Consider the following 17,363-nt stretch of genomic DNA (forward strand, 5'->3'; position numbering starts at 1 on the left):
ACTCACCCTTTAGAGCACAACTGTAACTTCCTGGCACTAAACCGACAGAAAATAGTTATTCTTAGGTTTCTCTATGTTTACATTTTCACACTATTTTCATACATTTTATTAAACATTTCTTACATATTCCTTATTTTTGCACCTTCATTTTAAGAGCTTATCGTTAAGTGTTCAATGTGATTATACAATTTTGTTTACATTGTTTGTTTTCCATGCTTGTGTTGACATTTCCTTTTCTTTCCGCCTTGAAAGCTGAGGGGATTATAATTACATTTTTTTTTTTTAACTTTTAATATGTTTAAAAAAGAAAACGAGCAGGAGAAAAATATATTAATGATTATCGATATCGACCGATATAAAACACTTATATGGTGATACAGTTTTCGCCTAGCCCTAAGTGTGACTGCATGTTGCTCGGCTTGATTGCAGCAGAGGAAGTGAGAGAAACCACTTGCTGGTTTCTACATGGTGGTATCTCTATTTTCCGCTCTCTTTGTGTCGCTACGCTTACACAAACACACACCGCTAAGCAGCCATAGCATGCTATCGGCAGAGTAGGAATGTGTTTTTATGACATCACAGAGGCCCCATTAGGATACGCCGGTCCTACTTGGCTTATACCCAGCTGTGCATGCTCCTGCAGGTCCCGTTTGCAGTATTGTGATTTACTGCTGTCAACTCAATAAATAGTCTCTCGGGTCTTGTTTTGTCTGAGATTATGCAGGCAAGCTTTGCATTCAGTGTGATTTGTTAGCTATCATGGTGTGTAACCAAAGAAGGAAAGCTTACAAACTCCATGATTGTAATAAAAAAAGTGTTACCTCTGACTTGGGCTGCAGCTATTCATTGTTTTAGTAATCGAGTAATCCATCAATTAGTTTGTTTGGTTAATCTAGTAATTGGATAAAACACACTTTATAGCCTTAATGAATATTTTTGGGAAAATAGTTGAAATAAAGATTTTTCTCATTGCCATTACCATTATTGACCTTATTTTACGTTTGATTTACTTTTTTCTTTTTTTCTTATTTAACTTGTTTACCTTTTATTTACAGTGATGTTGCAAGGTATGCGCCCTGCGTCCCTGATGCAATAAAATCTGAAAGGTTGCACTAAACTCTTATGTCCGCGCGTCCTGGGGACGCACCTAATTTTCCCCATGAAAAACGATACATTGTGAACATTGAACAACTGGTGTTTAATCACAGTAAGTGGCAAAAGAAACCTTGTTGTTAGCAGCCCGGACAAGCACTGTTTCAAGGGCACCCACTCAACTCACCACCTGTGGGTCCCGGGGACTCACTACATTGAAAACCTATCAACGTCATTGATTTACATTTGATCTTCCATTTACCCTTTACATAACTTGACCATTTATTTAACTTGTTTTACCTTTGTTTACCTTCTTTTTCCTTCTTTCGACCTTATTTTAACCATTTACCTTTACTTTCTTTGACCTTTTTTTTACCCTTTACATTCTATTACCTTCTTTTACCTTTTATTTACTTTCTATTTAACTTTTTTAATCTTATTTTACCTTTTACTTACATGTACCTTTTATTTACCATTTACATTCTTGTACCTTCTATTTAACTTGTTTTACCTTTTATTTACCTTCTAATTACCTTATTTTACCTTTTAATTTGTAACTTTTTTTTTACCTCTTATTTAAATTTGTAATTCTATTTACCCTTTAGATTCTTTTACATCTTTCTTACTCTTGTGTACCTTCTATTTACCTTTTGTATAGCCTTATATTGACCTTCTTTTAACCGTTACTTTATTTCACCTGCTTTTTACCCTTTAAATAATTTTGCCACCTATTTAACTTGCTTTACCTTCTTTTGCCTTCTACTGACCTTAAGTTAACCTTTTACCTTTACTTTCTTTGACCTTCTGTTTACCCTTTACATTCGTTTACCTTCTAATTACCTTATTTTACCTTTAATTTACTTTCTATTTAACTTTTTTAACCTTATTTTACCTTTGTATTTACAATTTACATTCTTTTACCTTCTATTTAACTTGTTTTACCATTTATTTACCTTGTAATTACCTTATTTTACCTTTTTTTAATTTTTTACCTTTTATTTAAATTGTACATTCTATTTACCATTTAGATTCTTTTACCATCTTTTTTTAAACCCTTGTTTACCTTATATTTACCATTTGTATAGCCTTATATTGACCTTCTTTTAACCTTTACTTTATTTTATCTTCTATTTACCCTTTAAATAATTTTACCATTTATTTACCTTGTTTTTGCCTTTGTTTAGTTTATTTTGCCTTCTACTGACCTTATTTTAACCTTTTACCTTTACTGTCTTTGACCTTTTGTTTACCCTTTACGATCTTTTACCTTCTAATTACCTTCGTTTACCTTTTATTTAACTTTTTTAACCCTTTTTTACCTTTTTATTTACATGTTACATTATATTTACTATATACAATCTTTTACCTTCTATTTAACTTGTTTTACCTTTTATTTACCTTCTAATTACCTTATTTTACATTGTTATTTTTAACTTTTTATTTACATTTTATCTTCTATTTACCCTTTAGATTATTTTACGATCTTTTTGTTTATCTTTGTTTACCTTCTATTTAACTTTTGTATAGCCTTCTATGGACCTTCCTTTAACATTTACTTTATTTTACCTTCTATTTACCCTTTGCCTTCCTTTACTATCTTTTACCTTCTTTTATGCGGCCAATTTTTATGTCACTCTCATTAAACTATGAACCGAAGAAACATAATATAAATTACAGCTTTTTTCTAAATGAATTAATCAATTTAATTGAGTGATTGTTGCAGCCCTACCTGTGGCCGTCATTTGCAACACTCCTACACAATTCCGTAATAGGGTTTGTCTTGCTAATTGTCTGGCCATCTTTTCACCCAAAATTCTGGGAAATGTTGGACATCAGTGTTTCAAAATATCTCTTTTCCGCTTGTCTCATTTGCAAAACAGCCGGTGAAATCAATTCACTAACTGGAGTCTGGGCAGGTTATTCTTATCCTCCAAATGTAGTTGACTTTGAATTACACTGTAATTATGTGTGTATGTTGTTGTTTTTTAGTCGTAGTCTTTCATTTGCCCTTATAAGTTCAAGAACACTCATCTTTTCACTTCCTTTAAGCAGTGTTTAACACTTTCCCCTTCAAGCCTCTGCTGAAGCATGTGTCAACATAGCTAATGTCTTGTGTTTTGTCCAAATACGTCATCTTCTCAACTTACACTAAGTGGCCTCACGCTCTTTGAAATATGGGAAGCTGTGTTCTTGCCTCATGTAACCGTTGTAAAGAAGGAGATAATAGTGGGTACAAGCCAGCAAGTTGTCTTTTTGCTGCATAAGCCGTTTATTTACCCATGTTGTTGCTGAAGAATAGCAGCAAGGTGTTCTTTACTAACTTAGGGGCTATGGTGTCAGAACAAGACAAAAACCAGACTGACTGGATATGGAATAATGAGAACCAGGCCTCCAGCTGCCTTGTGGTTGCTGCAGGTGTTGATGAGTGCTAATGGTTTCTCCGCACAGTACATGCACGCCTCATGTCGTCATAAGATGCCTGTTTTTTATTCCAACGCATCTTTATAAGCTATGTTTATATTTGCTGTCTCTCCTGTCTTTAAGCAATGTTTCTATATAAATGGGCTGCAGAATAATTCGTTCTACTACCTCTGGAGAAAAAGATGCAATCGGAAGACTTGGAAGATGTTTATTTAGTTGTTTAGTGTTGTAGGAAACCAGCAGATAACAGACATGACACAAAACTATACTTCCTGGCTTTAAGAAACAAAAAAAGAAGTTAAATTGTGGAAGTCGGTAACCGTCTCATTTTTAGATCAAGCAGAGTGAAAATGTTATGGAATGACTCAAATCTGAGGGAACAATTATGGAATCATGAAAAACAAACTTTTACTTTGTTGCACCACCTCTGACTTTAATAAGAGCTTGCAGTCTCTGAGGTAGGGCTGAACGAAAAATTATATCTCGATATATTTTTACTTAAACTCGATATTCGATATATATCTCGATATATTTTTCGGGGAAAGTATACATATAAAGATATTCATTTTTGAGCGATATTCAGTGAAATTGAAGTGAATGACAACTGCACTGTAAACAGTCAGTGGCACTTTTATTTACCCAGTTAGTCAAGACGGGTATTAACAGCACAGAAAGGAAACTGTTTAATTAGTACCGAATTACATAACATAAATAAAATAGAAAACAAATATTTCTACGTAAAATAAATAACATAGCTGTGCAAATTATACAAAATGTATCTAAGTCAGATAAAAAAATACATTTGCAGGCAGGCACTTCCTGGTTCGATGACCCGCCCTATCTTGCCAACCAATCATGGATGTTCTCATACGTGCAAGCATGTCTTGGAAGGAGGAAGGGGAGGGGTTTAGTAGCCCATGGAGGGGCAGAACAAGGAACACAACAAATAAGCGGCGTTTGGTAATTTTAACGTGTAATAAATTATATCGATATCACGATATTTTCTTAATTCATATCTTGTTTAAAAATATATCGATATATCTTACAAACTCGATATCGCCCAGCGCTACTCTGAGGCATGGACTTATTAGCAAGTGACACCCAGAACTCTTCATCAATCTTGCTCCAACATTTGCTGTTGTCAGATCAGCTTAGCAGGTGGAGTCTTTGTCATCCATTATTTTCTTCAATTTCCAACACACATTTTACATTAGATTGAGATGACTCACCTTGTATATCTTTCTTCAAGGAAACTTTTGATTTTACACTTTTGCTGTATGGTAAGATGCATTATCATGTAGAAAATGATTTCATTATTCCCAAACATCCTTCCCATTGATGAATAAGAGACACAATGTAAACTTGTGCATTTATTGAAGATGTAATGACAGCCAACAATATCTGACAATGTCTGCTGACTCCATCTGTTTGCCACGAGTTGCAGGAGTTCTGTGTATTGTCAGCCTCACATGGAATTGTTTCCTTTTTAAAAAAAAGAATAATTCATTGATCTTTTAAAAATATGTTGAACTTATTTCTCAATGTTTCTAACTGCTTTTCAATGGCAGCATTGTGTTCGGCAGAATACCCTGAGGTAGTGTGATCGTGGATGTATCTCACGATGTTGTCCTTGAGTTGTCCATTAGTCCACGCGTGCTTGGGTCCACTTCACACCTAAAGCATGGTACGTTTGGCCAGTGTGAGCGCACTGGTCCGTGACCAAGCACGGCACACTACCCTGCCTTTGACATGATTCTAAGACAAACTTTTTTCATCTAATATCAGCTCAGAAAACACTTGGCTCTCCAAGTACCACCATAATGACCAACATTAAAGGCCTACTGAAATGAAATTTTCTTATTTAAACGGGGATAGATTCTATGTGTCATACTTGATCATTTCGCGATATTGCCATATTTTTGCTGAAAGGATTTAGTAGAGAACAACGACGATAAAGTTCGCAACTTTTGGTCGCTGATAAAAAAAGCCTTGCCTGTACCGGAAGTAGCGTGACGTCGCAGGTTGAAGGGCTCCTCACATTTCCCCATTGTTTACACCAGCAGCGAGAGCGATTCGGACAGAGAAAGCGACAATTACCCCTTTAATTTGAGCGAGGATGAAAGATTTGTGGATGAGGAATGAGAGTGAAGGACTAGAGTGCAGTGCAGGACTTTCTTTTTTCGCTCTGACCGTAACTTAGGTACAAGGTCTCATTGGATTCCACACTTTCTCCTTTTTCTATTGTGGATCACGGATTTGTATTTCAAACCACCTCGGATAGTATATCCTCTTGAAAATGAGAGTCGAGAACGCGAAATGGACATCCACAGTGACTTTTATCTCCACGACAATACATCGGTGAAGCACTTTAGCTACGGAGCTAACGTGATAGCATCGGGCTTAACTGCAGATAGAAACAAAAGAAATAAGCCCCTGACTTGAAGGATAGACAGAAGATCAACAATACTATTAAACCCTGGACCTGTAACTACATGGTTAATGCTTTCCAGCCTGGCGAAGCTTAACAATGCTGTTGCTAACGACGCCATTGAAGCTAACTTAGCTACGGGACCTCACAGAGCTATGCTAAAAACATTAGCTATCCACCTACGCCAGCCCTCATCTGCTCATCAACACCCGTGCTCACCTGCGTTCCAGCGATCGACGGCGCGACGAAGGACTTCACCCGATCATCGATGCGGTCGGCGGCTAGCGTCGGATAGCGCGTCTCCTATCCAACACAAAGTCCTCCTGGTTGTGTTGCTGCAGCCATCCGCTAATACACTGACCCCACCTACAGCTTTCTTCTTTGCAGTCTCCATTGTTCATTAAACAAATTGCAAAAGATTCACCAACACAGATGTCCAGAATACTGTGGAATTTTGCGATGAAAACAGAGCTGTTAAAATTGCACTTTATAAGTTAACCCGGCCGTATTGGCATGTGTTGCAATGTTAAGATTTCATCATTGATATATAAACTATCAGACTGCGTGGTCGGTAGTAGTGGGTTTCAGTAGGCCTTTAAAATTCAGTAGCGTTGTAGGCCTAAATATTCATTAAAACAAGGCAGAGGTTTTATTTGACAAATATATTAAATATTTTTGGCCACTGTAGCATTAAACAGTTTAATCAGTAGCACTGTGTTTAAATATTTAATTAAGTGATTTTTTGGCATACCACTAGATCAGGGGTGTCAAACTCATTTTAGCTCAAGGGCCGCATGGAGCAAAATCTGTGTACACGCGGGCCTGGACTATTAAAATCATGGCATTAAAACAAAAAAATTAAGACAACTTCAGATTGTTTTCTTTGTCTTACTTTGTCCTGAAAAGATTACAATAAAAATACAGAAAAAAATACCGGCAGCTGTAAAGTTTAGTTCCATGAAGGAAAGGAGAAAGTGAATGAATGTTTTATAACTAAATACATTTACATATGCATAAAAATATGTTTTCTTTTGTATTACTTTTTTTTTTAATGAATTAAGTAACGTCTATGACAACCTTTTTCCAAAACACAATATAGAATGTGAGATATAACAGGATAATGCCTACATTTATCATTTGTTTTCAAAACGGTAAAAAAAAAAGTGGGGCCCTAAAAATGTACTGTGGGACCCCATTTTTATGACTTGACGGGTTCCCTGGGACCCCATTTTGAAAATTCCTAGCGCCAACACTAATGGAGTATTGGTGCGTGCAAAACAGCAGCAGGCGGCTGTGGCCTGCGGTACGGTTCTAATACTAATCAAATATCGTCCCAGGGGTCAAAGAGATCCGGCCCGCGGGCCTTGACTCTGACACCCATGGGAGCCTGTACCCAAGTTTGAGACATTTAATGCAGGCACTCATTCACTCTTGTAATGTAGCCAAGTCATAGGATGACATTAATCACAAGGCATTCTCTATAATTGACACAAACCCATTGCATGCTTTGTCTAGATATGCCCTAAATCAACAATTATTGTGTGAATTAAATGTTTCTCACAGGTAGGGATGGATTCTTTCACATTTGAACCAATATGATACCAGTTCACGGTGCCTGGGAATCGATATCAGTACCTAACAATACACATTGTGTTCATGTGGTAATAAATACACGTATTTAATAATAAAAATATTTTTTTAATGTAACATTTAACACTGAGTTGATGATAATTGTACTGTCCAGTTGTTCTAGCTTGTTTTCTTACACTTCTTAGTCTCATTTGCAAGTATGCAATCATTTCAGTTTGTCCTAGTTGTGTTACTGTGTCGTCTTTTCGCATTACATTGAATGTGCCAGTATTCTCTTTTGTTGAGTCCAAAAATGTTTATACTGTAAGTATTGTATGCATCACACACCAACTGTGCATCTTAGTTGGGAGTAGTTAGACATTGTCTACAATAAAATTTGTCGCCGACAAAAAATTTGTCAACATAGTCGTGACATCATCACTCGTGTTTCTCCGAAGGGACACAAGTCAGCCCCGCCACTCGCATCAACATACCAGGTGAAAACGTGTAAAGTGTTGGTTTTGCACTTTTCCTGTCCTTACTATTAAATAGACAAACATTTATTAGTTATTACAATTTTTGGAACAGTCTAATGAGCAGCGTAATTCCAGTATAAATAACAATTTATGAAAAAATGTCATCAATTTAAAAGCTGCTGGCTAATTTATAGCCACTGAATGTGTGTGCTTTATTATCCGACTCGGCCTAGTTTTCATTAACACATTTGAAAAGGTTGAAATGGCCATGGAAAGTCGTCAATGCTAATCTGTAGCATGTATATGGCATATCCAATTGAAATTAGCATTGAGCTAGCATGAAAATGGAGGCTTACTTTTGAGGGTTTTCTATCAGGCAGGCTTGCTTTGTTAGCATGGACAATTGCAACATTACTTAGAGCAGTGTTTTTCAACCACTGTGCCGTGAGATACAGTCTGGTGTGCCGTGGGAGATGTAATTTTACCTAATTGGGTTAAAAATATTTTTTGCAAACCAGTAAATATAATCCGCAAATAATGTGCGGTTGTTGAGTGTCTGTGCTGTCTAGAGCGCGGCAGAGTAACTGTGTAATACTCTTCCATATCAGTAGGTGGCAGCAGGTAGCTAGATGCTTTGAAAAACATGGTTTGTCGTGATCACAATATGCAGATGACAGCGTGAGGCAGTGTGCAGGTAAAAAGGTATCTAATGCTTAAAAGGCGAGTGCCGCTAAGAAAAGGCATTGAAGCTAGGCAAAACGAAACTAAAACTGAACTGGTTGCAAAGTAAACAAAAACAGAATGCTGGACGACAGCAAAGACTTACAGTGTGTGGAGCAGCAGACGGCGTCCACAAAGTACATCCGTACATGACATGACAATCAACAACAAAATAGGAGCGCAAGACAAGAACTAAAACACTACACACAAGAAAACAGCAAAAAACTCAAAATAAGATCATGACAGTACACTTTGAGACGAGCTATAGTGATGCATGGTTGGTTATGGTTTGAATTTATATCCAACACTAGCGAGAACAACTTTTTACTGTTAATATCGGCTGCTGAGTTTAATTTTTTTATGTTTTCTGCTCGTGGTGTGCCTCGGGATTTTTTCAATGAAAAAAATGTGCCTTGCCTCAAAAAAGGTTGAAAAACACTGACTTAGAGGTAGGGAAGTAATGTTAAATAGAACAATGATAAACCACGATAAAGCTTCCCAAGGTTAGTAATATCAGAGTTTCCCACACATTCATTTTGTCCGCCACAAATGAAAAAAAAAAACATTTTTTTTTTTCTTTTTTTGTCCTGTCCAGCTTCTCAGGCAAATCATATAGTTGATGTAGATGCCCATATAGGCTGTTCAGATTTACTTTACAAAAGAGAAGTGTAGGATACTTCTCTTGTTGCCTTATTTCTATTTGACCACTACTGTTTTCTGTTTATTTGTTACTGACTGTGGCAGGACACCTCTGCCTCTGTTTCACTTTATGTTGCTGGTAAATATGGTTGTAGTAGTAGGCTTAAGTTAAATTATTTAGTATGCACTAATTAAAGGGGCAGAGCTTTAAGAGACATTTTAGCTTTTATATTTTATAAGATAAATCACCAAAAATGATTCCCGGGTGCGGCCACCGCTGCTGCCCACTGCTCCCCTCACCTCCCACTGGGTGAACAAGGAGATGGGTCAAATGCAAATTTCACCACACCTAGTGTGTGTGTGACAATCATTGGTACTTTAACTTTAACTTATAAACACAATACTGTTTGAGCAACTATATGTAATTGTGCACATTGAACCTACAGGATGTGCTCTCTGCCATACTCTAAGCAGGAAGTAACTTAGCGTGACACACATAATATGGCTCTTAAGTAGCCAGGACAATATTATTATATAACATATTTAAATTTTTATTTATGTTTAAATTATGTTACTGTAAGTGAAAACCAGCATTGCCAAGAAAGTATATTGTGTGGCTATTTATTTAATTGTTTAAATTAAACTTTGTATGTAAAATTATAGGTGTTTTGAGCACATTTAACAATACCATGATCCATCCATCCATCCATTTTCTATCGCTTGTCCATTTTGGGGTCGCAGGGGGTCGCTGGAGCCTATCTCAGCTACATTCGGCTGAAAATTTGGTGACAATAAATCAATCAAAGTTTATTTATACAGGCCTTAATCACAAGTGTGTCAAAGGGCTGCACAAGCCACAACAACATCCTTGGCTCAGATACCACATATCAATAACTATGATTTGAAATGTTCCTATCGTTACATCCCTATATAGATTATTGGTAGAGTTGGATTTCATGCAAATTTGGTTGGCCTGTTCTCGCAGGACTGCAATCTATTTGTGGTGGTGTGAGCTACAAGGCATCATTGTCTAATTTGCATAATTGGCCGTGATGCGTGTGCATGTAATCGTAATGGACACTGTCAGGTAGAGGGATAACTTTGTGGTAGATGTAAAGATACAAGAAAAGCAAAAAATAAATTACTAATATTTTCCTGTCACTGAACAATCAAGAGCAATCAACCGCAGCACCTGTTGCTCGTTGAGAAGAGTGATCCGTGCTTTCATGTCAGTCTCAAAAAATGTTACTTGTCACTTTTTTAATGCAGCAGTAGCTCATGAGCTTTTGCTTTGAGACCCCTGCTGTAGAATGCTGCAAATACTCGCTAAACTGGCACTACTAATTTCTCCTGCTATGTCTTCTTATTCTCTGGCAGACCATGTGTGTATGAGATGTGTTAAGAAGCCCAGTTAGTGCCGAATCTATTTCTGCGCTCTATCTTTGCAATCATTGATTATGAACAATAATTCAATACAATTGACAATTAGTTTATGGATTATTGCGCCCATTCCTATTCACGAGTGTCTACAAACGTACCTAGTCAACAAGCCTGAGGGTTACATTTAGATCCAGATGTTTAATAACCATCTGTGCAGGACAAATCTTATTACGGAAAAAAAGGAAGTGGTGTATGTCCTGTGGTCAGTGCTCATTAGCTGTCCCGTCTGTGCCACTCCCGACTAGCGAGCCATGGCAGAGCCAGACCCCACACCCGAGCAGCTGGCCGCCATCGCCACAGCCAACGAGGAGGCGGACTGCGCGGTCAACTACAAGCCGCCGGCCCAGAAGAGCTTGATGGAGATCCAGGAGATGGACAAGGATGACGATAGCCTGCGCAAGTACAAGGAGGCGTTACTTGGCAAGACCCCTGTGTGTGCAGGTGAGAGATTACACATTATGTACCTGCCAGGACCTGCTGCCAACCTCACACTTGACAGCACCAAACTTTCATTGAGCATCCTCACTGTCTACTCTACTTGTTGATAGAAAGATTATTTGCTGTTTTTACTGTAGCACCAGTTGTCATTTCTCAGTTAACAACAGCTTCCATCTTGAAAACAGGACAGAGGACAGTGGAGGAAAAATGATCGATTCTCCAATCTGCATCACGATTATGACGTGGACGATTCTGAATCTAATGGACAAATGTTTCAATATCAATTATTTACGTATGTTAAATGAAATAATATGGACTGTAGGGCTGTGTTTTATATCGATCGATATGGATAATTTTATATTTTTTTCTGACTTATGGAAATTTAAGGACCAGGAGAAAAAAATTATAACATGTAAAGATTTGTATTTAAAATGTAACCTTCTTCTAATTATAATCCCCTCAAGCATGGAAAACACAAAATTGTAAAATCACATTGAACATTTAACAATAATCTCTTAAAATGAAGATGAAAAATTCGGAATATGTAAGAAATGTTTAATAAAGTGTTAGAGAAACCTGAGAAGAACTATTTTCTGCAGGTTTAGTGCCAGGAAGTTACAGCTGTGCTCTAAAGGGTAAGCGCGGCTAAGGTGGTGTGGTGTGGTGTTAGCGGTCTTGGTGGGGACGAGCGCCTTGCGTCATTTACAGACCACACTGGTCTGACTACGGTAAAATGTAGCATTAATTCTAATGTTCTCTAAACGTTAGTTCTAGGTTTGGTTCTGACTAACTAAGGGAGAACCATTAGCTAATATTCTTTTAACATTACGTGTTAGCTGGGTTAGCATGGGGGTGGCAGGTTGTGTCAGTTGTGGCATTAAGTAGTAAAACAAGAAAATAATAAATGCTTTGTACATTTGAACAGGAGGCTAACATGAATTGTCTTACAGAAAAGAGTAGATTAACAAAATAATATTCCACCAACACTGTCTGGTGGAGATATGAATAAGTAGATGTCTTTGAGACGCAGGTCCATGGCGACTGGGTTCAAAGTGTCTGAACATTCTTTGTTTTTAGAAGGCAGGAGATTAAATCAAGGATGTCTTTTATTTATTTGATCACTTAGCAGGCAGCTACAGTCTTGTTACTGTACATCCCTAAATTATAATAATCCATTCATCTCCTGCGCAGCCAAATACTGCATGTGGTCAGGAAATGGTTGTATTATTCCTCCTTGCATTGTTGTGTTGCATGACAATTACTGGAAGTGACTTCATCACAAGAACAAACAAAAACACCAATATGAATATACAATATCCTGTATTTAGGGGTTATTGCGGTTGTGGTTATTGGAAGAGAATCTGTACTGTACTTGTTTGAGTTACGGGTCACACTTAAGTACTTTGGACGTTTTACAGCCCCATCAATGTTAAAAAAAAACCTAATATTATGTCATAAAAGACCAACAAAGTTAGTTGTCTATAAATACTACAAAATATACTTCATAATCAAAATGTGTGTGTGTGTGTGTTTGTGTGTATATGTACAGTATATGTATATCTATATAAATTGCATAAAGTATGTGTGTGTGTTTGTGTGTGTGTGTATGTATGTATATATGTGTGTGTTATATATATATATATATATATATATATATATATATATATATATATATATATATATATATATATATATATATAATGTATATGTGTGTGTGTGTGTATATGTGTGTATATATATATATATATAAAAAATGTGTTTATATATAATGTATATGTGTGTGTGTATATAAGTATATATACTGTATATATACTGTATGTGTGTGTGCATATATATATATATATATATATATATATATATATTTAAAAAAAAAAAAGATTTTAGATTTTTTTTAATCGATTAAGAATCGTTACAAAAGAAAATCGCCATTCATTCATTCCAAAACTATATATATATATATATATATATATATATATATATATATATATATATATATATATATACAGTGGGGCAAAAAAGTCGGGCGGAAGGCGGAGTACACCCTGGACAAGTCGCCACCTCATCACAGGGCCAATATATCATATATATATGTAAATATATATATATATATATATATATATATATTTATATATGTATTTATATATGTATTTATATATATATATATATATATATATATATATATATATATATATATATATATATATATATATATATATATATATATATATATATATATATATATATATATATATATATATATATATATAACACTTTTTTATATAATTTTTTTTATTATCCGTTTTTTCTAGCCAGGCAAATCATATTGTTGATGTAGATGCCCACATTTGCTGTACAGATACAGTAAGTAAGTAATACAACCAAATAATTCAGAACTGTTTCTAAAGGAATGTAGTTAATCATAGAACTGGCACCCAATGTTATTAAATCATGTGGTGTCCAAAGATTCACAGTCCTAATATATATATGTATGTATGTATGTGTATGTATACTGTATATATATATCAGAGGTGGGACCAAGTCATTGTTTTTCAAGTCATAAGTAAGTCTCAAGTCTTTGCCCTCAAGTCCCGATTCAAGACTGGAAAGTCTCAAGTCAAGTCCCAAGTCCTGCATTTTGAGTTTCGAGTCCTTTCAAGTCCTTTTAACCACAGACTTATATATTTACACAGATTGTGTATTCTTTTAAAACGCTGTATTTATTTATTAAAACAAGTGCATTTGAAATTGCAAGAAAAAAAATAGTGCTGACATTGCACTTCATAATAGCACTATTAACCAGTCATTTTAAACATTTAACTCATTCCTTCACAGAATAAACACATTTGAAAAAACAAGTGCAACTGTACTTATTTGCACAAAAGTGTTAACATTGTATTTCCATGGCATGATGTTTTTTGGTGCTAAATTATCCCCAACATAAACACTGCAATGTATCATGTTTAGAAAAACAACAAACAAACAAACATTTTCCAGCCTTGTCCAGCTGTTGACTGACATACTATTCATGTTTAAATAACTTCTACTGAAAATAAATATTGACTCCAAATATTGGTTATCGGCCTCCTTGACTACTAATAAACAGTATTGTTTTCGGCCCTGAAAAAACCCATATCGGTTGATCTCCACCATGAATCACTAAACTAAATGTGAGCTGTGACTTTGTCTCCTGTTTTAGATCCTAACGCTCCAAACATCCAAGTGACCCGCATGACTCTGGTCTGTGACTCAGCACCCGGCCCTCTGGTGCTGGACCTGCAGGGTGAGTACTTTTCTTTTCTTCATTATGAGCAGCACACGTCCAAAACCTCACAATATTTACCAGAAGGACTTGCACCAAAATATATATGCATAAGTTCAATGATAAGTTCACTTTTGTTTTTGTATTTTAATAACATTCAGCAAAGATTATGACATAAATATTGTACACGTCCCTGAAACTTTACAGTGCAATTCCACCAAATCCAATGTATATCTAATAGATATGTTCACGTAGTACTAGGGATGGGTACTGTTCAGATTTAAACAGACACGGTACCAATTTCAAATATTGGTACCGGTAGGACCGGCGGGATTCGTTCAGTGCCAAAAAAGTTTGGGATTTGGTAGCCATCCCTACATAGTACACCTTATGATATCATTTTACTTGAAACAACATTACTATTCCAACATATTTGGAATAAGGAATCTACAGCATGTTTGAAAGGCAAAATATTTAACATCAGGTGTTAATTACGTTCATAAACTACATATTTTAATCACACTTGGAGGATTTATCATTTAGCTTGCATCAAACTGAGCTTTTAGTATTACATCACAGGAAATGTGACATTATCTCATATTTTTTAAGCCTTATTTATCAACAAAACTAATCTAAAAACCATAATTATACTCACACTCACCTGCAAGTGCTGTGATGTTTGTTTTTGTTCGGACTTAACCAAGTCTGTGGTTCGTTTTGACCACCTTCCGTCACTTTCATGTCCCAGATGACTATTAGAGTAACAATGCCATCTAGTGGCTGCAGTTGGAACTACAAGACCCTCACATTAAAGTATGAGAAAGTATTAGAACAGTCCACATTTACTTGCAGGGGATTAAATAAATGAAACACTACAAAGTTCACAATGTGTGCTTGATTGAAATAGAAACACTAAATAACAAAAATAAGGTCATGGTGTTTAAGTGTTAAAAAAAATGCCAAAAGAAATACAAAAAAATGTTTTTGAATCTAAGTTAGTTTCTCCTAAGATAAAGCAATATCATATCATTTTCTGCTGCGAAAGAGTAAATTATTTAGTATTGTTTTTATGAAAATCATTAATATATCTAATATAACAGCTGATTGTTTTTTTGATACTTAATTGAATATTTTCCATGATGAACAACAAATAACTGCCAAATTATACAGGCTACTAAGAGTGTCCTGATCCCATATTGATATCAAATATCGGCCTGATAATGACAAGTAACAATGAAACCATTACAATGTGTGGGTAATGGTTTCATTGTATACACACACACACATATATATATATATATATATATTATATATTATATATATATATATATATATTATATATATATATATATATATTTTATATATATATATATATTATATATATATATATATATATTAAAATAATATATATTAAAATAATATATATTATATATATATATTATATATATATAATATATATATATAATATATATATAATATATATATAATATATATATATATATATGAAATATATATATTTATATAATATATATATAATATATATGAAATATATATATATATATTTATATGAAATATATATATATATATATTTATATGAAATATATACATATAAATTTCTTCTAAATATATATATTTATATGATAGATATATATATATTCATTCATATAAACACATATATATATATATATAATTATATATATATATAATATATATATATATTATATATATATATTATATATATATTATATATATATATATTATATATATTATATTATATATATATATTATATATATATATATATTATATAATATATATATTATATATATATATATGTATATGAAATATATATATATACATTTCTTCTAAATATATATATTTATATGATAGATATATATATTGATATAAAATATATATATATATCATATAAATATATATTTCATATAAATATATATTTATATGAATGAATATATACGGTATATATTCATTCATATAAATAAATATTTATATGAAATATATATATATATTTCATATAAATATATATATTTATATGAATGAATATATATATATTCATATATATATACATTTATATATATGTATTATGAAATATATATATCTATATGAATATATATATATATTTGAGTATATATGTATGTATATCTATATATATATACACACACGTATATATGAATGTGTGTGTGTATATATATGTATTAATGTGAATATTTTGTATAAATGTGTAAAATACATTTTTACGGGCTCTGGGTCTTTCTGTGCATGTTCTCCCTGTGATGCGTGGGCTCCCTCCGCTTCCTCTTACCTCCAAACACACCTGGTGATAGGCCCCTCCCATCAACCTTATACACCAACATGAGCTAGATTGCCACCTGGTGGTCACAACGTGTACTGCATGTTTGTTATCACTGGCTGCTTTATTATTATTACTTTATTATTGAATATTTCCTCACTTGTTTTCTCCATCAACATTTATTATTATTTGATCTGAATTCATGTGCCAGTTGTCTTCTTCTTGGACAGGAGATCTGGAGAACTTCAAGAAGAATCCCTTTGTGTTGAAAGAGGGTGTGGAGTACAAAATAAAAGTCAACTTCAAGGTGAGAGAGTGACAATGGAAGTCGGCCATCTTTGTGCTGACATGTCCTCTTTGCAGGTCAACAAAGAGATCGTGTCGGGTCTGAAGTACATCCAGCAGTCTTTCAGGAAAGGTGTCAAAGGTACGCTAACTCACATGCTAACAAAGGGCAGCTAATTCGCAGACGCCAACAAAGATTGGCTGACTCACAAATGCAAGCTAACGCTCAGTCTCTAACAGAGATTAGCTAACTGCCAGATGCTAAAAAATGCAAGCCAACTCACACATGT

The 17,363-nt window shown here is 34.4% G+C and overlaps 1 protein-coding gene across 1 annotated transcript in view; it reads left to right on the forward strand.

Moving 5' to 3' along the window:
* LOC133652082 (rho GDP-dissociation inhibitor 1-like) overlaps positions 1–17,363 on the forward strand; it is a 44,694-nt gene that overhangs the window by 26,501 nt on the left and 830 nt on the right. Inside the window, exons 2-5 of the mRNA XM_062050458.1 lie at positions 11,031–11,226; positions 14,420–14,503; positions 17,019–17,095; positions 17,152–17,215. Of these exons, the coding sequence (XP_061906442.1) occupies positions 11,037–11,226; positions 14,420–14,503; positions 17,019–17,095; positions 17,152–17,215 (415 nt within the window). The 5' untranslated portion in view covers positions 11,031–11,036. The remainder of the gene's footprint in view (positions 1–11,030; positions 11,227–14,419; positions 14,504–17,018; positions 17,096–17,151; positions 17,216–17,363) is intronic.

The sequence above is a fragment of the Entelurus aequoreus genome, linkage group LG06 (genome assembly GCF_033978785.1).
Source record: "Entelurus aequoreus isolate RoL-2023_Sb linkage group LG06, RoL_Eaeq_v1.1, whole genome shotgun sequence".
Taxonomy (NCBI): domain Eukaryota; kingdom Metazoa; phylum Chordata; class Actinopteri; order Syngnathiformes; family Syngnathidae; genus Entelurus; species Entelurus aequoreus.